The 26,190-nt window shown below is 48.1% G+C and overlaps 1 protein-coding gene across 1 annotated transcript; it reads right to left on the reverse strand.

The window, feature by feature from the left end:
• Positions 1–53: 53 nt before the first annotated feature.
• RTRAF (RNA transcription, translation and transport factor) lies at positions 54–20,575 on the reverse strand. Its single transcript, XM_040969197.1, has 8 exons — positions 20,353–20,575; positions 18,115–18,239; positions 13,414–13,513; positions 3,892–3,975; positions 2,843–2,931; positions 1,231–1,299; positions 483–531; positions 54–339 (listed from the first exon to the last, which is right to left on the reverse strand). Exons 1-8 carry the CDS (start codon positions 20,411–20,413, stop codon positions 185–187), a joined length of 732 nt encoding a protein of 243 aa, XP_040825131.1. The 5' UTR covers positions 20,414–20,575; the 3' UTR covers positions 54–184.
• Between the last annotated feature and the right edge of the window lie 5,615 nt (positions 20,576–26,190).

Here is a 26,190-nt window from a genome sequence, read left to right on the forward strand (position 1 = left end):
AATTTTCCTACAACTTATGGATCTATAGTTTCTTGTAATATTACAAGAAAAAGTCCACTTTCACAAACTTTATTAAAGAAAAAAAGCAGTGGTGGCATATCTAGAACAATTTCCCGGGCTTCCTCCCATGAGATTCCCAAATACATGCCACCAGTGACGTAGCGGGGAAGGCTGAGCTCACGGTTCATCTGCCTACTTTGCCCAGTCTGTGGTCTGTCTTTGGATCAGCGATGATCGCCTGAACGGCTACGATAGCTTCGTTGATTTTTGTCTGCAGCTCTCTAAGTTCTTCTATGTGCAGCAGTCGCAGAATCTGAGCGGCTTCATTAAGAACTGCATCTGGTTTCAGAAAAACATTCCATCAGAGATCTTGAAAAAGTTCACAGGAAACTGCAAGCATTACTTAGACCAGACCTTTTTTCCCTACAGTGTTTCCCTCAAATAGTCACTGTGTCTCAGAGTCTGAATTAAAATTCACTTACCTCCTGTGTCAAAACCAAGAATATGTTTGTCTAAAGCAACAGGCAAGCCCTTTAAAAAAGATGGGGGGGAGAGACACAGGAGACTACAGTTAACAACACTGTTTTGTCATCTAAAATGGAAAAGCACAGCTAGTCCTGAAAATGACCACAAGCCCCAAATGCTAGCTGTAACAATCACAAATAAGCACAATGAATTTGAGAACTTCTCTACTACATTATTCTGGGCTGGTGTTTGAGGTAACGTGAAGATCTGAAACAGCAAAACCAAGTTTTATCATGCAAACTGTGCGCTGCCTCCCACACTTCACACTGTGAAGTCAGAACCACAGATTGTTCTACAAGGTGGGAGAAAAAAGCTGAATCACGAATCCAGTTCCCAGTAGCCCGGTGCACCCCAAATGCTAAAGATGAAGCCAAGTGTTTCAGGGGACCCTCACAGCGCTGACATGTAACCTTTCACCCTGCTGGCCTAAGCTAAAGCAAGTCAGGGAAAATGCAGACCAAATTCCACAAGGGGAGACCCTTCCAACCGGGCAGTCACTGGCCCGCACGCCATGCACCATCACTGGCGGCATCTTCCCTTAAGTGCTCTTTGTTTTTTAAATTCCAGCATGCAGCCCGGAGACTGGGTGTGTTCACTGCACCTGGAACCAACTCAATTGCACTGAAACAAGTGAATCCTCTGTGCTACCCTAACACCAGATGGACTTTCAATAACAAGGCACTAACAATATATGTACATACACACCTCTTTTGTTTGGTTTGCTTTAGCAACTGCATCCTGTGTCAGGCGCTCTTGAACCAAAATGCGGATCGCCTAAGAAACCCAAAACAACATGTTTACTTTTTATACCCAGTTTAATGCTCTTTTCCTCTGGGTCTAGAAAAGAGCCTCAGCACTTGGTCTGATTAAAAATACTACTGGTTCTGTACATATTTGTGGTTACAAATGTATTACACATTGACTGCCACAGGGTACATACTCATGCTTGACAATTAAGCTTTTCCTTACTATCAGGCACTGTTTGAATACCTCAAGATAATTCACAAGAGACAACTTCTTGCCATAGCTGGTTTATACTTTCAAAGTCTAACACAGGAACCCGCACCCCGTTAACTGTGTGCTGTCTTGCTCCAGTTTCTGATGACAACCGAACCGTTCCATGACAACATATATTACCGAGGAAGGAACAAGACTTTGAAACAGCTAAATTTCATTACAGCAAGTTTAGTCCTGACATCCAATCTGGGTTCAGAAAATCCAAGATGACTTGCGGATTCAGTGCAGACTATCAGAGTCTAAGAATCAGCACTTCCCACATGATACCTATTATATATATTTAATATATATAATCCTAAATACTATCAATTCTGGTTTAATCTAACCTCAGCAAAATTGTCATTTTAATGCAAAAGTGCTTAATTTAAAATAATTCACAGGCACAAGGTCTTATCAAAAACTCTTAACCTCTTGTAAAATCAGTAACAATTCTCAGGAAAAACCTCAACAAAGCCTGGTATCTGGAGCGCCACTCCCCCGGACTGCTGGCCACTGCCCTCCACCACCATTAGCCATTCTTGTAACCTCAGTGAATACATCCGGGAAGCCGTGAACGCGCAGCACTCCGAGTTCTTATATTAAACACTGGTTCTATCACTTTGCATCACTTTCTGCGTCCTCTTTACAGTCTGTTTTTTTCCTGTATGCCACCCCCCCCCTTTTTTTTAAGATTGATTTATTTTTATTGCAAAGTCAGATATACAGAGAGGAAGAGAGATAGAGAGGAAGATCCATCTGATGATTTGCTCCCCAAGCAGCTGCAACGGCTGGAGCCGAGCCTATCTGAAGACAGGAGCCAGGAGCCAGGAGCCTAGTCCAGGTCTCCCACGCAGGTGCAGGGTCCCAAGGCTTAGGGTCATCTCTAACTGCTTTCCCAAGCTATAGGCAGGGAGTTGGGTGGGAAGCAGGGCCACCGGGACACAAACCGGTGCCCATTTGGGATCCCAGCATGTTCAAGCCTAGGACTTCAACTGCTAGACCACTGTCCCGGGCTCCTGTATGTCATTTTTTGACTGCTGAGAGGACTGCACGAGATCATCTCCGTCAGGGGCCGTGTGGGGGACCGTCTCTGTCAGGGTCCAGTAAGGGGCAGCATGGAGCTAACATTCCTCCGTATCAGCTATTAGGCAATCTACAGTGAGGAAATCTGTCTCGTGGCCCATACAGTCCTCCCCTGTACTCCAGTCACTCAACCCTAAGTTTAAATGTCCATCCAGTGGCTCATATTTAGAAAAATAAATACATTTTTTTTTTCTGTATACACAGAGTTTCTGTCAAGAATTAAGAGTGTGAAACTGACCTTAAGCATCACCAGGTAATCGTCATGACGCTGAATCTGAAGGAGGTTAGCCAAAGCCATCACACCAGCCTTGAAATCAGGATTATTTACTATAACAGATTAAGCATGAACACAGTGAACCAACAAGAAAACCCTTTACAGTTCCACAAACATAATTATGGAAAAAACTGATGAACACATAACTTAAAAATGTCAACAGTTAGACTGATGAGATAACTGGTCTTTCCAGTAATACATTTCATCAGTCAAAATGACTGAACTCCTGTTAGTTTTCCCTGTAAATTTCTGCAAGGCTCATCATAGGCAGCATTTTTAATTAACATTTCTTCCCAAGGTTATTCCTTCCAACCCACAGATCCCATCAATGGGCAGTTTTCTCTAGGCAGCAGCCCTGAAGTGTCCAACAGGCTTCCTCATTTTTGAGGATAATTCATCAGTTTTACGTCCCAAGGAACCAGCAGGCAGAGTACTTAACATATTACAATCTAGGTAATTAGAATCTCCACACCAGAAGACACCTGGGATCTAAGACAAGAACAAAATGTGAGGACTTCTCTCCTTGTATACCCAGGGAGGCAGAACAATGACCTCCGTGACTAAATAGAAAGCAAGAGATCAAAATTACTAGGAGTTAATCAAGTAAGAGCATGGTAACATGCCTAACAATGAAAATCACTGTCAGCACAAAGACGGATATATTTTTAAGCATTTTAGTTGAAAGGCAGATTTACAGTGGGGGAGAAGGAGGGAGGACGGGGGGAAGGAGAGGGAGAAGGTTCACTCCCCAAAGGGCCACAGCGGCAACCGCCTGGCGCTTCCTCAGCCTCCCCTGTGGGTGCAGGGTGCGGGCTCAAAAGTGGAGCAACCAGGACTTGAACCGGCACCCGAACGTGGCATCAGCAGCACAGATGGAAGCTTGACACTTGACTAACACCATGGTGCCAGTCCCAAAGTATGCTTAATATACTAAGACCTGTGTAAACCTAAACCTTAGGAAGTTTAAAAAACAAACAAACCTGATATTCAATTTCACCCTTTTAAATACTCACCATCCAAATTGATCAGTGGCTCTGCATTTTTAGTTGCATTATCGGCTTTTGCATTATCCAGTACTAAGTCCTTGTATTTTTCAGCTGTAAAAAATAAGCAAAAATGTAATTTGCACACTCAAAACTCTTACGCCATGTTTACTTGCTATTTATCTGTGTCAAACTTAATCATAATGCAATCCACCTGACCAGAATTATTTCTTGACATGAAAATCTAACAAAAGATGTGTCCACGGCTTAAATTAACTTAAATGATTACTTAAATACAGGACACAAATATTTTTATAAATGAAGACAATTTCAAACATGTGAACTATAGGGAGGCAGAAGTGTCCCTGTAAGCCCCCCGTGTCACTGGAGGCAGAAGAGTGGGAGGAGGCCAAGCAGAGACCACTGAACACTAAGCTTCCTCCCAAACCTTCTGAATGCTGTATGCTGAACGAACAGATCAAGTGCACCACGACATGGAAACCTACAACTCATTCCTGGAAACTTGAAATTCAGACTTAGGCAGATTTCACAACTCTCATTTGAAAAATAGTTAAGAATAACTTACTAATAAAGACACTTAATAATTCACTCAGCTGTTTAAATGCCCAAAACAGTATCTTAGGATATAATGGTTGTATGATTTGCTAATGAAACACAAGGGGAAAACAGAAGCATTAAGTTGAGGTCAGGAGTCAAAGGGACCCAGTTAGCCCCATCCAGAACCACACCATGACAAGCATTATGATCCACTGAATGAACAAAGAACCCACGCATCGGAACAGCTTTACAGAAACACACAACTCCTTAGAGTGCAAGGCCATTAAGTGACTGCAGAAGCAATGCTAAAACTAGAACACCTTCTGGCAGTAGCTAACACTCAGTTCATGAAGCTGACCCACACTGAGGGGATGCTTCCAAGCAGGGAAATGCGCAGACCCACACAAGCCAGTGTGCTAATGCGGAGGGGGAATCGGCCTCTTCGTGGGGAGACCTGCACCAAGTGGTCCAAGCTGATGTATCATCCCGGAGTCATTCTTAATCAAAGAATAAACCAGGAATACAGCCAAGAAACACTTTCAAGGAACACTCTACAAAGTAACGTGTCACTGAGTGTTCCAGATTACAGGAGACTAAAGAGAACACCTCCTAAAAGCCAGGGCTGATCTGTGCTCCTGTTAGGGAGCAGGGTGTGCCGAGTCCTGGATGGGACAGACTACAAAGATGCTACTGGGACAGTGGATGAAATGTAACATCTATAGATCACAGTATGGTAGCCAAGTTTGTTTCCTAATTCTGATCAAAGTACTGTGGTTATAAAAATGTCACTTAGTGAGAAAAGAAAATCATCTGTTATACTAGAGAATGATTTAGAAAAAAGCTACAAGTGTATGAGGATGAGTTAAGAAAATATACGTGTCTGGATGTGTGAAGGAAAGAAAAAGGGCTGGGCCCAGCACAGTGGCCTAGTAGCTAAAGTCCTAGCCTTGAACATGCTGGCATCTCATATAGGTGCTGGTTCTACTCCTGGTTGCGCCACTTCCCATCCAACTCCCTGTCTGTGGCCGGGGAAAGCAGAAGTCGGCTCAAAGCCTTGGGACCCTGCACTCACATGGGAGATCCAGCAGAGGCTCCAGGCTTCGGATTGGCTCAGCTCCGGCCTGTGCGGTCACTTGGAGAGTGAATCATCGAACAGATCTTCCTCTTTGTCTCTTCTCCTCTCTGTATATCTGACTTTGCAATAAAAATACATCTTAATAAAAAGGAAATGGGGTCTCAGGATGGGGCGTCTCATGCCTGGATCCCACGCCAGCCACCATGTGCACGTGGCAAGCTGTCCCCGGGTGACCAGTGCGCCATTTGGTGCCATGCTCCGCCTGCTGGCCACCCGGCCGGGGAACTCTGGGGTTTTGGTTCTTTGAATCGCTGCTTAGGTAGATCCAGGTTGAACCCACTGTGCTTCTAGGACATGAAGCAATCGTAAAGATCTCCAATGGCAGTAACTCTTCCTTTGAAAAACTTGTAATCACTGAACAATGCTGACCACCAAATACCAGTCCATGCAAAAGCTATGGCTCAGAGCTTGTCCAGCAAGATCATACCCTGTTACCTGACATGATGATGGATCAGGAGAAGGGTCACATTAAGCAGGGCCACTACATTAACTAGCACTAGAACAATAACCGGGGGCAGATTCTGTGAGGGATGTGTGGGCCAAACCCTTTGGAAATTCTAGCCCCACTGGTTAGCTCAAGAGATGGGGTGGTGATGGACTAAGCTAGGTGTCACCAAGGAGCCTGCCATCAACCACAGGTAAAGGAACCCCCAACAGTCTGGACTGGTCAGGGCAGCAGCACCCAAATGTGCATCCTGAATAAGGTGTGGGGTGAGCCAGGCTGCAACCAGCTCATACAAGACTAAATGGAAGGCCAGACTTCACCGGAAACTGGCCTAAACCCAATGGCATGTATAAGAACTGGGTCTGGGAGTGGATTAAGTGAAGGAACTTGGGAAACTCCCTCGGCGAATCATAGCTCCCACTGGTGAACATGTGGTCCAGACCTGAGGGTCGCACAAGCTGGACAAAGTAGCTCCAACAGCTGGGTAATGTGTCAATTAGTAATGGAACAGGGAGGACCGGGCAGGACTGAGCAAACCTTAGCCACAAGCGAAACTAGAGACCAGAGGGGAGCACAGGTCATGCTGAGCTAGGCTCTTGTACCTAGTGGTCTGCATGAGCCAGGAACGCTAAGCCACAGTGTCTAAGGCAGAGGTCGGGACAGATGAAGGACTGAGCCAAGCTGAGTCAGAACGACCACTGGCATGCGTGTGATCTACGGCTGGGAACAGGCCTGGTTGGGGAGCTAAGGGGACAACCCTAGCTGGGTTGAGGTTCCCATCAAGGGGTGTGTGGGCTGAAATGGGGGCTGCGTTCTGAATGGGGAAATGGTTGTAGTCTCCCTTGGCACAATTGTGGACTGGGACGGGATGCACAGAGCCGGGCCAGATTCCAACACCGCCTGGTGTCCTGGAGGACCAGGGTAGATGTGGGATGGACTAGGCAAGGTCTCAACCCCTACTGAGCCATGTGCGAGCCATATGTGGGTATGGACCAGCCATGGCTGGGCTGAAACATCCAACAGCAAGGACCAGTTTGGGTTGAAGGCCAGTCAGGAAAAGCCACTGTTCCTGCTAGGACAGGAGGTGAACTGAGTAGGGCTGGCTCATGGACCCCCTGGTATGCGCAAAATCTGGCATTGGGAGAGGTTCTGATGGAGGAGCCTGGGCAACTCCTCTGGCAGGACATGGTCCCCGCAGGTAAGCACAAGAAGCATGATAGGAAACAGCTCAGAACAGGCCATGGAGTTACCCACAGGCATACATCTGGCATGGATCGGGGGAAGACCAGGCTGAATCAGTTCACGTCATCCACTGGCAAATCCAGGCACCAGAACAGTGTGGGTCGAGCCAGGTTCGGTCGCAACAAAAACCAGTGCACAATTCGGAATGCCAAGGTGAGGATGCCTGTGTCAGAAGTGACTGCAGCACCCAACCAGCATACGTGAGAACCAGGAAGGGAGGGGGCAGAGCTAGCAGGGGGAATATAGGGGGGTTCCTTTGCTGGACAGCTACTCCCGCTGGAGAGCATGAGCTGGGATAGGGGCAGACCAGACTAAGCAGGGCTACAACACCTGTACGCCTCATGTGGACTAGATCAGGGAAAAGCCAGGCTGGGCTGATTATTCCTACTGGTGCAAACAAAATCAGAGTGGGTGAGGGTTGGTTGGGCTTAGCCACAGCATCAGCTGGCAGAAGCTGGCACTGGGGACTAAATCTGTCAAGTCAAACCACAGAACTACCTGGAGAGTGCACAATCTGGGAGTGGGAAAGGCCTGGGAGGGAAATAGTGGGCTCCTCCCTCTTGGGTTACCACTTCCACGGGAGGGCATGAAAACCAGGACAGGGGCTGGGGTGGAATAGGGTGTGGGACAGACTGGACTACTGCTACACATACTGGCAAACCAGGGTAGGGGGCGGACCTGATGGGGGTTATTGCGGGTCACTCCAACTAGGCTGCAGCTCCCACTTGTTTATGTGAGGGCCGAGAATGTGCTGGGCAGCACCAGGCTGGCTGGTTCCAGTGGAAGTTGAGGCTGAAAACAGAACCAACCCAGCAATTGCAACCACCAGCTGATCAGGGCCATAGACTGTGCCGAGCCCTGTACCTGCTAGTACATACAAGAATCTGGTCTGGGAACACCTCAAAGTTTCTTTGGGGATCTCCCCAATCAAAATGGTCAGAACCCTAACTAAGAAAAGAGAGAAGACAGAACAGGTCAATCAACCATCTCAGCTATATGTTGGCAGCGAAATATGGGGCAAACAGAGACTCTATGATGGACTATGTCAATCAGTGGATTCTTCAAAGACCTCATAGTGCTTGGAGTGGCAAGATTGACAGCAATTCATAACTGGTGAAATATCAAAACCATTTGAGCAAGTATCTCAGAACATACCCTACATCCGGGACCTGGGGAGGGTGGGAAATTGGGTGGGCCTTCTCCCTTAATACCTCCTTGAAACATGAAAGAAACAATAGGGAAATAATAGTCTTACCCACTTTCCTGTAGCCCTTGAATATTTTTACCCCAATTAATTATGTAAAGATTATCAAAAACATAATTTAAAAAGGTAAAAAAAAGCAAAATAAAATCATATTAAAAAAGGAAATGAAGTTAAATGTTGAATTTCTAGAATGAGTATTTAAAATAATGTATACTATTATAATTTTTCTGTAAATTTAAAACTCCACCAATAAAGTAAAATAGTCAAATAAATTGTCAAGCCACTGAAGGGCTTAAGAAAGTTAAAAGCACAAAATTTCACAATGGTTTTGACAAATATAAATCCTAAAATAGATGGCAGTCAATTACTGTAAAACCACAAAAGAACAACAGCGCCGACTACTGATGACAGACAGTATTACTACTTTAACCAACTCAAAGAAAGCTTTTGGGCCCAGCACAACTGCCTAGCAGCTAAAGTCCTTTCCTTGAGGGTGCTGGATCCCAAATGGGCGCCAGTTCTAATCCTGGCAGCTCCACTTCCCATCCAGCTCCCTGTTTGTGGCCTGGGAAAGCAGCTGGGGGACGGCCCAAAGCCTTGGGACTCTGCACCTGTGTGGGAGACCCAGAAGAGGTTCCTGGCTTCAGACTGGCTCAGTTCCAGCCATTGTTGTCACTTTGGGAGTGAAACATCAGACGGAAGATTTTCCTCTGTCTCTCCTCCTCTCTGTGTATCTGACTTTCCAATAAAAATCAATATATCTTTAACAACAAAAAAATGCTTTTGTTCTTTACAATTTTCAAACTCTACATCTGAGAAAGAACTTGTAAAAATGAGTTCTATGCAAAATAGCAGAAAGGAACCTTAAATACCTTGGAATAAGCCTAATCTAAGAGATAAAAAATCTCCATGATAAAAATTACAAAACATTAAAGAAATAGAAGAAAACACTAAAAGATGGAGAAATTTACTATGCTCATGGATCGGCAGAATCAACATTGTCAAAATGCAATATCACAGGAAGTGATTCAGAGATTCAATGCAATCCCAATCAAAATCCCAGGAACACTCTTCTCAGAGCTAGATAGGATGACACAAAATTTCACCTGGAAACACAAGAGACCATGGATAGCCTAAGCTGTATCAAACCACAAAAATAAAACTAAAGGAATCACCAAACCAATTTCAAGGTGTATAGAAGGGCAGTGCTAACCAAAACAGCCTGGTACTTGTACAAAAACAGAGCCGATCAACGGAACAGAACAGAAACCCTAGAGGGGAGCCCACACATGGAGTTAACTAATCTTTGCCAAGAGAACAAAAACCACCCAGGGAGAAAGGTTGGTCTCTTCAACAAAGGCTGCTGGGATAATTAGATTGTCTTTACAAGTAAGACAAGACCCCACCCCCACCTTTCATCTTAAACAAAAATCAGCCAGAAACCATCAAATTATTAGAGATAAATATAAAGAATGCTCTACAAGACATAGGTGTAAGCAAAGACTTCTTATAAAAGACCCCCAAAAGCACAGGAATTTCAGGCCATTAAGTCAAACCTCGAAGCTTCTGTACAGCAAAGGAAATGACGAACACAGAGGCAAGCAACAGGAGGAAGTGATCCACAGAGCGCAGGCAGACGGGGGCTAACTCCAGGCCTACAGAGAGCTTCAGAACCGGAACAGCAGCAAAGACCCAACCCCCAGACACGGGCAAGGGCAGTGAGCACGCTTTCAAAAGAACTAACTCAAAAGGCTACTAGACATGCTAAAAAATGCTCAGGTTCCCTCGCTATTAGGGAAATAGAAATAAAACCACACTGAGGTTCCAGCCAACTCCAGTGAGAAGAGCCTGCATGCAGACATCTACAAACAACTGCGGGCGAGGGTCCGGGGAAAGGCCCGGAGCCACCACTGCCGGGGGTAGACCCGCAGCCACTACGGAAGGCAGGGTGGAGTGCTCAGACAGTGAGAACTGACCTACCATCCAGCCTAGCTCCCCCACTCTTAGGAATGCATCCAAACGAAATCAGCATGTGAGACAACAAGCTGCAATCCTATTATTTGTAGCAGCACAATTCCAAACAATGAAGACGTGGAAACAACCCAAATGCCCATCAACAGATGAATGGGTTAACAAAAAAAAACCACTGGTACATCTACTCAGTCATGGCACAACTATGGAATACTACACAGCCATAAAAAATGAAATCCCAAAACAACAAAAAATGAAACCCTATCATTTGCAACAAAACGGTCCCAACTGGAGACCATTATTCTCAATGAAATAAGCCAGTCCCAAAAGAACAAATATCATTATATCCTCTCTGATATAAGACAGCCTTCATGCAAAGTACAAAATACATAGAGATAATATAATACATCCATAGATTCTCCTAGATAACCATCGTGAGGAAGCCACACTGGATGCAGATCCGTTGCAGTAAGCCTCTTCTCACAAATGAGATGGCTCCCAATGAAACATCCAGCCTTTGCAGAATGACATATCTACCTCGGCCTGCACCTCCCATCCATATGTGAATGGCAGGAAGTTACTCCTGCACCTGTGACTAAGGGCCTGCACTGCTGGGTAACGCGGGGAGACGGCAGGAGGAGCAAGTGGGGAGAGAGGAGAGGGAGGGAGGAAGCCCTCCAACCTACAATATTATTATGGAAAATAGTAATTAAAAAATAAGAGTAATGAGGCCCGGCGGTGGCCTAGCGGCTAAAGTCCTCGCCTTGAACGTGCCGGGATCCCATATGGGCTCTGGTTCTAATCCCGGCAGCTCCACTTCCCATCCAGCTCCCTGCTTGTGGCCTGGGAAAGCAGTCGAGGACGGCCCAAAGCTTTGGGACCCTGCGCCCATGTGGGATACCCAGAAGAGGTTCCTGGATCCTGGCTTCGGATTGGCATAGCATCGGCCGTTGCGCTCACTTGGGGAGTGAATCATCGGACGGAAGATCTTCCTCTCTGTCTCTCCTCCTCTCTGTATATCTGACTTTCCAATAAATAAAATAAATCTTTAAAAACAAGAGTAATGAAAATATGTTCCTTGCTACATTTCTAACATGCTTCTAATAACAGTTATCTTCCCCAAAGCATTTAATTTATAAATATCAAAAAGTCTGTAGTATCTCAGAAGCTTTTGTTTCTGAGACACCAATGTACTTGTGAGCAACTGTAGGTACAGGATCATATGGCGCACATCAGATAGACGTGAACTACACCCGTCAAAAGCCAGACATGAAATACGGACACAACACAGGGCTCAACACAGATGAACACTGCCCGGTGACACGGCTGTGACTCCTAGGGACAGCTGAAACAACAGTCCGCTTTACTTCTATCACCCCACTACAGGACAGCTAAAAAGAACTTTGTTAAACACCCCGACAACCAACGCTACTGCAAGGCCACAAGGCTTAACTATGATATTTACTAAGGAAAGCCCAAGAATTTTCTTTGTAAACTAAAACTGAAATACATTAACTCTAAACTTAGAGATTTCCTTAAACTTGTTTGCCATAGGCTTCTGATACTGAAGCCTGAACAAGGACAGAGCGGTTGCTCCACAAAGCCGGTGTGTGCAACACTCACTCCCTGCACTCTCCAGTTACTGCCGCTGTGACAGTGACACAGTGGAAACCACGCCAGGTGCTGTGGCAGACGGAATGCACCATCTGCCAAGCAATGCCATCCTGATGCCTGAGACCTGCGCAGACATCGCCTCGCGCTGGAGAAGGACCGGGGCCACACCGAGGGCTCCGGATGACCCACGTGGGCTGAGGTGAGCAGTGGCCCCCTCAGAATGAGGCACGAGGTGCAGAGCACAGAGCAGACGTGCAATGGGGGCACTGCTGGAGAGACAGCAAGATACTCTGCTGCCGGAGCGGGAAGACGGAGGGGCGAGAGGCCAGCAGGGAGGCGGCACTCAGTCCCCAAACCAAAGCAACCCTGCTGCCAACTTCAGCTCCTGAATCAATGTCAGACCTCTGGCCCAAAGTGGCAACTTGTGTCTCAGCTATCAGGTGTGTGGCGATTTGCAATAAGAGACTAACAGAAGTACCACACATGGAACAAAGCCAATGGTCAGCTTGCGACATGCTGGGCCAGGCAACAGAAGCAAAATCCACAGTGGTACATGACTGTAAAACCTACAACAGGACTCCAAGCTCCAGGAAATAGCACTGCTAAAGAGGTGCCGGAGCAGGATCCTAAAAGGATGGGCAGGCTTTAGACTACACACACGCCAAGGGAGAAAACAAGGATGTGAGCCTTATTTATAATCTATATATTTGTAAGGACGTGGTGCCGTCACTCGGGCCGCCTGGCTAGTCAGCAAAGGCCTTGATTACCACACGAAGGAGCCTCGGGCGTTGGTAGAGAATCAGTTATTAGTGAGGAGTCTGTGTAACTGGAATTACTCTTTGGAAACAAGGACCACGCAGCACTCCTGAGCAGATTTCAATTTGAGCAAGCTGGCAGGCCGGGCCCAGCAGCTGATAACAGAGGGTTTAGGAGTGACAGGAGTCTGCACAGCTCCGAGGAGAGGGAAAGGGCAAGTCCTTGTCCCACAAACGCCTGCCGAGCCGGTGCCCAGGAACACAGGACGCAGGCCAGAGGGCACGCTGCAGCCAGGTGCCGGCAGGCGCGACGAGATACTCCATTGAATGAGAAATGTTTGCTAGATGGACATGAACACTCAAAAGCCTCCAACAGCGTACGAATCTGTGGTAAAACAGGAAGTAGTGTGTACTGGTGCTGGGCCCTCGCTGCAGCTCTAGTGGAAACGCCAGCTGCGAGCAACACCCCACATCACCAGCACTCCGGGAACACTAACCAGACCATGAAAGGTGGCAAATTTACCCAAGCAATGATACACAGGAAGGACCCGAGACTTGTGTACGTCCCTCCTCGCTCCCCAACTTTGCTCTCACTCTCTTTAAATCACCGAGCCCCCACAAAACATACCATTATCTCCATATTCAAGTCTAACAGCCAAGCCGAGGAGCCAGTCAATTGCTTCCTGTCGGTCTTGAATCTTGAAAGGACAGTTGACATCTCTAAGATACTGAGGAGAAAAAAAAAAATCATTTCATTACCACGGTTACAAACCAAAAGAATCCTGGAGTTCAAAGAGCTCTTTGGCTGTCTAACCATTTCTTGTAATATTTATATTACCGCACTTCCCATGCAATGAAGTAATCCAAAGGAAACATTCACCAACAGCAGGCCCGGTGTGGAGGCCTAGCACCTAAAACCCTCACCTTGCATGAGTCAGGATCCCATATGGGTGCCAATTCTAATCCTGGTAGACATGCTTTCCATCCAGCTCCCTGCTTGTGGCCTGGGAAAGCTGTCGGGGACAGCCCAAAGCCTTGGGACTCTGCACACACGTGGGAGACCTGGAGGAGGATCCAGGCTCCTGGCTTCGGAACAGCACAGCACCAGCCATTGCGGCTGCTTGGGGAGTGAATCAGCAGATGAAAGATCTTTCTCTTTATCTCTCCTCCTCTGTGTATCTGACTTTCCAACAAAAATTTAAAAAGTCTTCAAAAGAAAAAAAAAAAAAAACATGAGCAGGCCAGCCGTTAGCAGGAGGTGAAGCCACCACCTGGATGCGGGCATCCCGTGCTCCAGCGGCTGTGTTCACACCCACCTCTGCCCGCAGCACGGCTCAGCTGTGTCCTGGCCATGCAAGGTTGAGACTAGACTGTGCCCCTGGCTCAGGCCTGCCCCAGCCCCTGCTGCCGAGGGCTTTTGGGGCAGGGGGGAATCTGTGGATGGGAAATCTATCTCTCTGCCTTTACAAAACATTAAATAAGCTGTGAAAGGAAGAAAAGCATTGTGTCGGGCCCGGCGGTGTGGCCTAGAAGCTAAGGTCCTCGCCTTGAACACACCAGGATCCCATATAGGCGCCGGTTCTAATCCCGGCAGCTCCACTTCCCATCCAGCTCCCTGCTTGTGGTCTGGGAAAGCAGTCAAGGACGGCCCAAGGCCTTGGGACCCTGCACCCGTGTGGGATACCCAGAAGAAGTTCCTGGATCCTGGCTTTGGATCGGCATAGCATTGGCTGTTGCGCTTATTTGGGGAGTGAGTCATCGGACGGAAGATCTTCCTCTCTGTCTCTCCTCCTCTCTGTATATCTGACTTTCCAATAAATAAATAAATCTTTAAAAAGAAAAGAAAAGAAAAGAAAAGCATTGTGTCATGCTTTTCTGAAGTTTGTACCTTTGTAGGCTGCAGGCAGACACGGAATCTAGGGCAGTTTGTGCACTGAACAGACACAGAGACCGAGTCTGGCCAGTCACTGTTCAAGACCCATCTGGGACTCCAAACTGAATTTTCTGATTAGAGTTCCCAAGACACACTAAACAATTAAATGGGACTTTTAAAACTTTTTTAGTTTATCCACTGTGTTTATTTGAAAGACAAAGAGAGACCTATCCACCAGCTCATTCAACAAATGCTCCCTAAAGCCAGGGCTGGGCCCAACCGCAGGTAGCCAAGAGTCAGTTCTACTGGTATTCCATGCAGGTGGTAGGGACCAAGCCACTGTCTGCCGCTCCCCAGGACGTGGCTCACAGGAAGCTGGGAGTGGAGCGAGCACAGCTGAGGTATGGCATTTCCACACGCATGCCCAACTACTCCACGGAACACCCATCCCACAACTGAGCACCCGAAACAAACCTAAGGCCCTGTGTTAGCGCTTACTTTCAAATTCCAACAATATTTTCAGGCAGAATTCTGGAACTTCCATTTACAAATCTTTTCAGGAATAATGGAATCAGCAATCATTAACCACATCATATTTTTAACTATCCTCTTAGAAAAACCTTGCAACTATTTCTTTTTTTAAAGAGCAATATTAAGAATACTGAAAAGATCCAAGCCCAGTGCCATGGGCGCTGGTTCTAATCCCGGCAGCTCCACTTCCCATCCAGCTTCCTGCTTGTGGCCTGGGAAAGCAGTCGACCCAAAGATTTGGGACCCTGCACCCATGTGGGATACCCGGAAGAAGATCCTGTTTCCCGGCTTTGGATCAGCATAGTATCGGCCGTTGCACTCACTTGGGGAGTGAATCATTGGATGGAAGATCTTCCTCTCTGTCTCTCCTCCTCTCTGTATATCTGACTTTGTAATAAAAATAAATAAACCTTAAAAAAGAAAAAAATACTGAAAAGATCTAACACACGATGCGTAAAGTAATTCCAAAGGAGAAGTTCTAGAGAGAACTTACAAAATGACATCACCATTCTCTCTAAGGAGACCAGTTCACAGGGACGTGGTGAGTCCCAACACATTCACCTGCAAGTTCTAACTTTACTGTCACTCCTGGAACTTACATCAGAAACAACTATTCCTCACTCTTCTGTATGTGAGATTTCCTATTGTCTTACACACACGAACATGTCATAAGATTAAAATCCTGAAATATATGTCAAAGTCTCAAGAAACCCATGAAAACTCGAGAAGTATTTCCTGAACAGCAAAGGGAGTAATCGTACAACAGCAGTATCCCACACGAGCATGGGTTCAAGTCCCAGCTGCTCTATTTCCAATCCAGCTCCCTGCTAACGCGCCTGGGAAAGCAGCAGAAGGACCAGCCCTGGGACGCCTGTCACCTACACTGACCTTCAGATGGCCTGGCTCCAGCTGTCGCAGCCAAGTGAGGAGCCAACAGATGGCAAACCTCTCTCCCTCTAACTCCAGCTTTCAAAGAGATGTTCAAATACATGAACCTTTAAACAAAATTAGCGTTATTTGGTACAAAAAGGGTTTTTTTTTAAATTCATGCGGTTTCCACAACACACATTTTCTGACCTTTACAATGAACCCCTGTGGACACAGATCTCCCATTTCCTGCACCAGAACAGACCAACCTTCCCTCTACAAAGAACTCTTTGAGTACAACGCTAATGAAGCGCATGTACAGACAACACTAACACTGTGGCACCTGGCACTGCCACCCGCATCCTGTGGCACCTGGCACTGCCACCCGCATCCTGTGGCACCTGGCACTGCCACGTGCATCCTGTGGCACCTGGCATTGCCACCCGCATCCTGTGGCACCTGGCATTGCCACCTGCATTTACTTATGAGAAAAACCAAAATGTACACACCCAAGGTCACAGCATGGGTTTATCTTTAACCATTCCCCCAATTCAAAAAACCACTGCATATAAGGACAAAGCTGTTTAATCACTTTGCTCTTAAAAAATCAAACCAACAGGTGGTGGAAACCTTTAATAACAAGTAGGGACATTGTAAAATTTGATTTGTATTCTAATTTGAAAATAATTTTTTTCCAGGGCTAGCATTGCGGCATGATGGGTTAAACTACCACCTGAGGAAGTGGCATCTTACGAGGCTTAGGCCTGACCCAGCCAGCGCCACTGAGGCCATTTGGGAGTAATCCAAGGAACCCAAGAGATCTCTGTCTCTTCTAACTCTGCCTTTCAAATACATGAAAAATACACCTTAAAAAAAAAAACTTTCCATACAAACATCACCAAATTAAACTACCTCAACGGAAAAAAATTCAGCAACAAAACCATGACATACACACAGACCCTTTAAAGACAACATCTGGGTCCAACGCAGTAGCCTAGTGGCTAAAGTGCTCGCTTTCCTTGCACAAGGATCCCGTATAGGCACTGGTTCTAATCCCGGCAACCCTACTTCCCATCCAGCTCCCTGCTTGTGACCTGGGAGAGTAACTGAGGATGGCCCAGAGCCTTGGGACCCTGCACCCGTGTGGGAGATCCAGAAGAAGCTTCTGGCTCCTGGCTTCAGATTGGTTCAGCTCTGGCTGTTGCAGCTACTTGGGGAGTGAACCAAGTCTCTCCTCCTCTCTGTAAATCTGACTTTCGAATAAAAAAAAAATAATAAATCTTAAAAAAAAAAACTACTTCTACTGTATGCAAAGGGCATGTACAATAAATATGTAAAAATTAGCTTGAACATGACAGTCTCATTTTTCAATATATCAGTAATGCCTCATTATCTCATAAGATAAATTACTAAAATGTATGATTATTACGCTTTTAGCCAAATATAAAAATCCTTTTGTTTTTATTTTTTTAAAGATCAGCCAGAACTGGGCCAATACGAAGCCAGGATCTTCTGAGTCTCCCACCAGGACGAAAGACTCATGCCCTGAGACCACCTCAAGCTGCTTTCTTGAGGACACCAGCTGAGAGCTGGGCTGCAAGCAGAGCAGCCAGGAGAGGAACAGGTGCTCACCGAGGCTGCTGGCTCGGCCTGCCCAGGAGACGGACAGGTGCTCACGCAGGCTGCCAGCTCGGCCTGCCCCAGGAGACTGACAGGTGCTCACGCACGCTGCTGGCTTGGCCTGCCACACACAACACCAAGTCCCTAACATGAACACTCTGCCCTGCGCCATTTATGAAAAACAATGCAAAACTACTTATTAGGACACAGAACAGGAATTGCAAAGTGAACTATTTCTAGGTAATACTGAAGGTTAGGAAGGGATAATATAATTTTCTCTACAATCAAAAGCGGCATGATTAAAAAAAACCAAAAAATAAACCCTGAACCGCAGACACCAGTTTTTGCAGCAGTGATCACTATTTTAAAGAACAAAGCCATCGCAGGCTTGTTTTTACGAAAGCTCCCGTTTTTCTTCTACTTCCCCTCACTCTTTACCTTTTCAAAGAACTTGGGCCAGTCACTGCTGTGGATGTTTCTTAAATTTCCTCTGTCTTCAATCTTGTAGTGTCTGATTTTCTGATCTTCAAGCCAAACGATAAAGTTTCTAAATTCTGTTTCATCTGCAATAAAAATTATCATTAATTACATCGCCAATAATATCCACCAGAACACTTCCTTCTCCAGATAACTGGTTCTGTCGACTTTGCCAATTGCCAAAACACAGTTCACGGAGCTAGAAGGAGCTGAAGTAAAAACCGGTGGGTCAGTGCTGTGAACCGCCACCTGCAGCACCCAAAACCCAACAGGGTGTGCGTCCAGGTCCGGCTGCCCTGCTCCCCATCCAGCTCGCTCTGCACGCGGACCGACCCACGCGCTCGGGGCCCCTGCGCTCCCACGGGAGACCCAGAACCTCCACACCTGCCCAAGCCTGGGCTGGTGCAGCCATCTGCGGAGTGACCGAAGATCGACGGCCCTCCCCACCCCGTTCCTCTTTCAAACAAAATAAACATAGTTTTTTTTAAAGTACACACTGGAGGAGTCACGCATGAGCAAACACTTGAATAACATTCAAGCACCAGTTATGTGGAATGCGGACAAGCTGCCTGCAGGTTTTTTTAATTGCAAAGTCAGATGTTCAGAGAGGAGGAGAGACAGAGAGGAAGATCTTCTGTGCACTGATTCACTCCCCAAACGGCAGCGACAGCCAGAGCGGAGCCGGAGGGCTTCTTCCGGGTCTCCCATGTGGGTACAGGGTCCCAAGGATTTGGGGTTGTTCTCCACTGTTTTCCCAGGCCACAAGAGAGCTGGACTGGGAGCGGGGCCACAGGGACACAAACCAGTGCCCATTTAAGATCCCAGCACATGCAAGGCGAGGACTTTCGCTACTAGGCTACCGCACCGGACACCCCACCAGCATATTCCATGTCCCAGAATTTCCCAACTACAAAATGGGTTAAGAACAGGACTTAGCATCCTCACGGAACTTTCATACAAGGAACCAAGTGCCTATGTAGCACACAGCTTTTCTGTTTTAAATGCTACTAACATTCCAGTTCCTTCCCAGGGGGAGAGGAGAGATGGGACAAAGCTAAATTTTTAACATAGTAACAAGCTAAAGTGAAACACTAAAGAAACTAAAGCCTGCACACATTGGGACTACAGGCAACGTGTTGTTACCTGCCAATTTAGTGCACACTGGGCATAGCCCCATCGCACATCCTAACCACATGATGGTCCTGATTTACACACAAGATAACCGAGCCTTGAGCATGCAAACCCACTGAGCTACACTGCCACTGACGCTTTGCAATTAAGTAAAAGGCAAGGAAGAAAAACCAGACACTACAAAGCAACAGGGAGACGAGGGGGGGTAAACAACACCCACCCAGCTGAGAGTGCCCAGCTGAGCAGGTAACCAGAAGCTGGACCTAATGATCCCCTTCAAACTTAGCAAGCTAGCAACAGCTACGTTCGTCAGCAGTATCGTCGCCCTCTATAATTTCAATACCATTAAAAGCCTTATCCCTTAGTTCTCCCGACGCGGTCTCCCTGCTTTCCCGCCACCCACTTTCATGACCCTAGGCCGGGTCAGCAGCCCGCCCAGCTGCCATTCCTTCCCTGCACCTGCGAGCTAGGCCTCCCAGCCCCTGGGCTCGGTGCCTGGCAATGAGCGATACTTAACTCAGCACCGTCCCCGGCCCCCAGCAGGTGCGCGAGGTTCTGCCTCACCACCCCGGCTAGCAGCTACCCAGGCACAGGTGGCAGCCGGTGTGACAAGCACAAGACGGCGAGCGGCGACGCCGAGGCAGGGCTGGGGAGCACAGGGGGCCGGGGGCCCAGGGGGCGTCGGGGAGCACGGGGAGGGGGGCGTCGGAGCGCACAGGGGGCCGGGGGACGTCGGGGAGCACAGGATGTCGGGGGGCACAGGGGGCGTCGGGGGCACAAGGGGCCGGGGGGCACAGGGGGCGTTGGGGAGCACGGGGGGGGGCGGCGTCGGAGCGCACAGGGGGCCGGGGGACGTCGGGGAGCACAGGATGTCGGAGAGGACAGGGGGCCGAGGGGCACAGGGCGTGGGGGAGCACAGGGGCCAGCGGAGCGTCGGGGAGCACAGGGACGGGGGGCACAGGGCGTCGGGGAGAACAGGGGCCGGGGCCCAGGGACTTTAGGCAGAAACGCGGCCGCCAGCCGAGGGTCCCGCCGCTCCCCAGGGAGGAACCATGGCCGCCGCCTCACCTTTGCAGTTGAAGCCGGCCGGGTTGTGGTAGTCGAGCGCCGTCAGCTTGCGGCGGAACATGGTCCCCGCTTCTCGCTCTGGCCCCCCGGAGTCCGGCCGGGAGAGGAGAAGCGAGGCGAAGCTGGCGGCCGAGGAACCGGCGACGCGGCGAGGAGGGCGGGCCGGCGCCGCGACGCTGCTCCGGAACGACAGCGGCCTTCGCCAATCAGGGCTTCCAAAGGCGGCCGGCGGCCATTGCCAACCAATCGCGGATCCGGATGCGGGAGGCGGGGCCACGTCCAGGCGCATCGACGTTCAACTAAACTTTATTGTTCACTTCCTACTTGTACAAAAGCAGCAGCTGGGAAGCCAGTCTACCCAGGCTTTCTTCTTGGTTGTCAGCTAAAACTATGATTGAATGGGATATGTAGGCCTTGACTGGATCCGAAAATTGCGTATTTACTATTCTGGCTACTTTCATTCACTGCATGCATTGCTCTCCGCACACAATAATACTTGTAACACTGGTCATATAAAGATTCCAAAACAAAGCGTCTAAAATCGTTACTTTCAGATTAGGGCGAAACCCACAGGCAAACATGCACAGGTATGGGATCATAGCGGGTTTCACCAGCCGCTATGAAGTCAGAACCACGAAGTCATCTTTCGGCACCCCTAAAGATGTCTAAAGATGGGGACCCCCAGTAGGTCACCAAGTCCTCCCACTCCTTATCTCAGTCCTTCGTGTCCTCCCTCAGATCAAGCTTTCGTCATGTTCGCTTCGTCTCAGTGATTTCTGGGGCCCAGTCCTGTCTTCTGCAAGCACGGCCACAAAAACGATGGTCTAAAACCTGCCTGTAACATTTTTTGTGAGGCATCTTTTAGATGTGTCCGTTGCCTTTTAGAAATAACAAAAAGTCCCCGGAGTATTTAAGATCCTTCCTGATTCAGGGCGCTCCTGCTTTTCAGGCGCTGGCAAGGAGGCCGTAAGCTAGCCAGAGCAGGCGCCTCCTTTTCTAGTGGAGCTGAGGACCCAGTACATGCAGGGGGCCCTGATGGAGAAAGGCCTCAGACCCCCAAAGGTGGAAATGGAAGTTCCTGGGCGCTAAACCACCTCTGTGTGTCTCCTTCAACTTCAGAAGATAAGAACTAAACACCATGTTAACATCAAATGGATCGACAAATGAATACACCCTAGTCTGTCGAGTCAGGAGGTTTAAGTACGTTGCCAACACACATGTGGAACCTGGAGCTACAAAGGGTTACATGAACGAGAAGAAACGCAAAGTATATTGTAAGGTCACAGCATGCTTCTGGAAGGAATCAAGAAAATCTCACATGTTTTACACCCCACAAAGTCCAATCAAAGGTGAAGCCATAATCAGTCATACACTGCAATGCATGCCAGTTGCATAACTACAGAAACACGTGAAAAGTGTAAAAAATGAAACCATCAAGGAAGGGAAAAGAATAAAGGAAGAGTTCATAAGATTACACTTACCGCATTCTTTAAAACAACAAAATCAGTTCTTGGAACAAAAAGGCTAAGATACACAAGCGAAAGGAACAGGACAGCAGGACAAGGTATACGCACCCACACACCCCTGCAGAGAGCCGCAGGCCCTGGGTGACCGTGAAGGGCTGTGCTTGCCGCTGGAGCTTGCATTTCAGAGCATGCTCCGGGGAGAGTTCACCTTGCAACACTGCACTGGGGAGGGGGTGGGGGAGGAAGGCCATCCACCAGTCAACACAGGAAATTCCAGCTTCAAACATACAATGCGAGAGAAGGAATAATGCGTGCGTGAGCAGAGAGCGCCACCTGCCCCTTCCCTGTGTCCCGGCTGCTCTCCAGCTCTACGGGGAGGCCAAACGCGTTCTTCCTGACTTCTCATGTAGTTAGAGCTTTCCTTTGAGCCACTGCCACCGCAGGCTAGTTATTGGGAAATACCCAAAGCAGAGACCCACTCTGTTTTCTAGGCTGATATTGTTATCCTTGGCTTTTGAAGTGTACTGTAATGAAAACAACTATGCTGTTTGCTCCTGGCCCAACCTTCCTGTCCTGGGGCTGCAAATTGCCATCAACTTGACACTGGTGGCATGTTCCAGGGATTGGGGTGGGGGAGGTGGGGGCTACAAGGAGAATTGCTGAGAGGACCACCAGAGATGATTTTGAAAAGACAGTGTGTGAGATTCAGGAAAATTAGATTTTTTTTTTTTAATTCCAAAATGCAGATTGTTTCCCTGTCTTCTCCTGGAGTTGTCTGGCCTATCCCGAGTGATGTATCCAAGGAAAGAAATCTTGGACAGTCCCAGTTTGAAGACCGAGCCTCCTACATAGGTCAGGAAGAGCAAAACAACCTTGATGATCACACGCCTGAGCTCCAATGTCATGGCCCAACAGAGGCTTGATCAGCCAGTGTGTACCTGGGGGACTGTTGAGCACGTTCAAGTGCTGACTGTGTGACCAGCAATCTCCCTTGCAGGCTGGAGGACTGTGTGAACTGGCATGTGACAGTCCCCACCCCTAGGGAAGCCACCGTCTGCAAAGGGAAGACCAACAGTTCAATGGTAAGCACACTGGTTATTGCTTTAGCAGGTGCTAGGTCTGATGGGAAAATCACCACGAGGTCAGGATGGCAGGTGGGGCAGCCAGAAGCTGATGCAGTCTGCAGTTTGAGTGCAGGAGTCAGGCTAGGCTTCATTGAGAAGGCTCCATGGAAAGTGGGGCTCAAAGGAGGCAAGGGACTTAGCCACACGAACACGCAGGGGAAGACAGTTCCACTTGGAAGGCTCCCCAAGAAAACAGGGTAAGAAATAACTGAGAATGTAACCTAGGAAACCCCAGTGCTTCCATGGATCTGAAAGAGTCATGGGAAATGGGGAGAGTGGCAGGAAGAATGAGAACAGGAGCAGGTGGCATCCCAAAAGGTGAGGGAGGGTTTGTAGAGGCAGAGAAGGGGCAGCACAGGGAACATTAACCTTTGGGTGGGTGACAGATGCCTGTGGAAATTGTCCCTAAAAAATTATACAAGATCTGCCTGGGCATGATTCAAAATAGCTAAGAGTAAGACTTTGGGGCCAGTGTGTTCATTGATGGTGCCCCCATCTGTGCCCTCAGGCCAGGCCTCTCCTGAAGCCCTGATCTGGCTTCCAACCTGGGATCCCACCATCCCCGACACTGTCATGGAGCAGCGTTCCCCAAGACAAAGCCGCCTCTTCCATCTGTGCTCCAAACCTAACTTCCAGAACGTCTCAAGTCAGGGCCCTTCCACAGACCATGGGAGGCCTGGGAGGCCTCACTGCCCCTAAACCAGACGGTGGAGAACAGGCCAGGTTCTGCAGTCACACGGCTTGGTCTCAAAGCCCAGCTGTGTGGCCTGGGGATGTACAGTTCTGTCCTTGTTAAATGGGAATAGTAGCCGCGCTTGCTTCTGGGCAGGGGAAGAGTGAACATTAAACCATGCATTCATCGTCCCACGGTATATATATGTACATGAACATAATTAACTCATATCTCGTGTGTATACTGATGCATGTATAATGAATTAATGTGCAGTTTACATGCCTGTATATACATGTGCATCTATGTAAGTGTCCATATGTGTTTGTGTATGTGTGTAGAGTGCTGGCAATAGTACCTGGCATGCAGCAAGTATTTTATGATTTTATTACTCTGAATGGAATGAGTTCAAACTATGTCCCATTCCTTTGTAAGAAAACGTATTGATGAGGCCCAGAGGTAGGGAGAGCTAGACAGAGAGAGGGGGCTGCTATCTGTTGATTCATTTTCCAAGTGTCCACCACAGCCATGGCTGCGAGCGGAGAGGACCACTGAGGTCTCCCTCAGCAATGGCAGGAGCCCAACTACTTGAGCCATCCTCGCTGGAGGCAGGACTGAGCCCAGGTATTCAGATATGAAGTGGGCACATCTTCAGTGCCAGGCTAGATGCCTGCTCCTGAACCTAGTGTGGTTTCTTTCCACAGAGTGCCAGTACCTCTGTCCTCTGCCACTTTGCACCTGCTCCTCTCTCTGCCCAGAACACACCCCCGGAGAGTTAACTCCTCCTGCTGGTGGGATTCAGGGCTGTCACCACCTTCAGGCTGCCTGGGAACCTCTTCTCCAGCTGTTGGTGGTAGAGGTCCCTCGCTTCTTATCTGCCCCTACTATCGGACCAGCGGCTGCAGGAGGGAGGCTTGCATCTTACTACCTCCGTGTCCCAGCTTCTAACACAGTGTCCTGGTGCAGAGTACAATGACAACTTATGGAGGCATTGCAAGCGATGCAAACATGCCACAAGCAGAACCTGAGGATGGATGTGGGCACTGGGAGAGGGCCGTGTGGAGGACCTGTGCTGGCCGGGGGCCACTGTGCAACAGGAGGAGCCCCTTAGCTGATGATGGAAGAGGCAGGGGTCCCAGAGGGTCACATCCCTGTTGGGGTCTGTGCAGTTGATGTGGGGGGAGACGCAAAGGTGTGAAGACTATTGTTCCATTGCAGGCAGGGCTGCAAGGAACTTCCCGCTGTTTGGCAGGGCCCGGTGGATGTCTCTACAACCACCTGAATGCAGCTCCACCTTCCTTTGCATGGACACTGGACCACCCCGCTGAAGAACTCTAATCCATTCAGGCATTGTTTGCTACTGTGGAGTTGGCTTTTTTACTCAATGCGAGCTTGGAGGTTAATGTCAATAATAATATCTTGCAAAAGGGCCTTCTATTATTCCTACTGTCTTAGCTGTCCCCATTGACCTTATGCTAATCAAGGGATCTATATTTAGGCTTTCATTCTTTCCTTGATCTTTAGGTCCTCTTCTTTGTGATACAAGATTAAGTTGTAGAATAAAAATTGTAGTAGGAACTTCTATTGTTTTTAGGCAAAACAGATGGCAGAATTATCCTTAGAAATACCCACTTGACGTAGAAAGTCTGAGCCGGAGTTTGTTTCTGTATAAAGCGGACAGCTTTCCCCACATTGTCCATTATCATCACGAAATCGTAGTGGTCCATTTCTTTCCTCTTTACGCCTCATCCACGCATCCTTCTCAAGTTCCGAACTCGGCTAGAGCTGGACTCCAGCACATCCCTGATGAGGCTCCTGGCTATGCCTCGCCCGTCTTGTCTCACCAAGGCTCTGCACATTCGAGTCAGATCTTGGCGCCTAACTGACCATGACCTTGGGGAACAAAGTCCTTCAGCCTGAAGTTCCTCATCTGTAAAGTGGGGGTTCAGTGAGGTGCCCCAGTGGGATCTCATGGAGCAGTACTGTGAGCTGTGTGCTCTGTGCTGACCGGGCAGCGCCCACGCCCTTTGGGGATTTCATTTACAACATCTACCTCGTTCTCTGACCACAGGTAAGCATGAGATTTCTTTTTATTTTCATTTTATTTTTCTGTTTGCTACTTGTTATTTGCATCCACTCTCTGATTTTTCCTTTTCATACTTTCCCTGTGTGAGTTCTTCCCTGAATATTTTTCTTGAAATGGATCCCTCCCCTGATGTTTTTTGTTTGTTTGTTACTTACATCCACCTCAACTATGTTCTAAAAGCAGATTATTCTTCGAATCACCAGCTGGTCATGCAACTAATACTTTTTGCATACAAACAAAACTATTCACACACACTTGTCAATGTGTGTACTATTCGAATGTGTAGAATCATCTGGGTGACACCTTGTATAATTGTTTGGCCCTGGGCCAACTTCAACACTCACATTCATATCCCTCCTGGAAGTTCCACTCCCACCTGCTCCTCTGTGCCTTCCTGAGGCCTCCAGGCAATGTGAGGTGCTGCCGGGATGATGCAAATGTCCTGGAGCACTTCTGTGAGCAGACCGCTCCCATACGTGGGGGCCTAACTTG

This window comes from Ochotona curzoniae, unplaced genomic scaffold, assembly GCF_017591425.1.
Source record: "Ochotona curzoniae isolate NIBS_2020 unplaced genomic scaffold, NIBS_Ocur_1.0 scaffold_4701, whole genome shotgun sequence".
NCBI classification, from domain to species: domain Eukaryota; kingdom Metazoa; phylum Chordata; class Mammalia; order Lagomorpha; family Ochotonidae; genus Ochotona; species Ochotona curzoniae.

Bases quoted from the DNA above. Each gene is read 5' to 3' on its own strand.
- RTRAF (XM_040969197.1), bottom strand. From the start codon at position 20,413: ATGTTCCGCCGCAAGCTGACGGCGCTCGACTACCACAACCCGGCCGGC. The intron at 13,514-18,114 runs GTAAAGAGTGAG...TTTTCTCCTCAG, and splicing joins GGCCCAAGTTCTTTGAAAAG to TATCTTAGAGATGTCAACTG. The intron at 532-1,230 runs GTGTGTATGTAC...TCTTTTTTAAAG, and splicing joins AAGCAAACCAAACAAAAGAG to GGCTTGCCTGTTGCTTTAGA.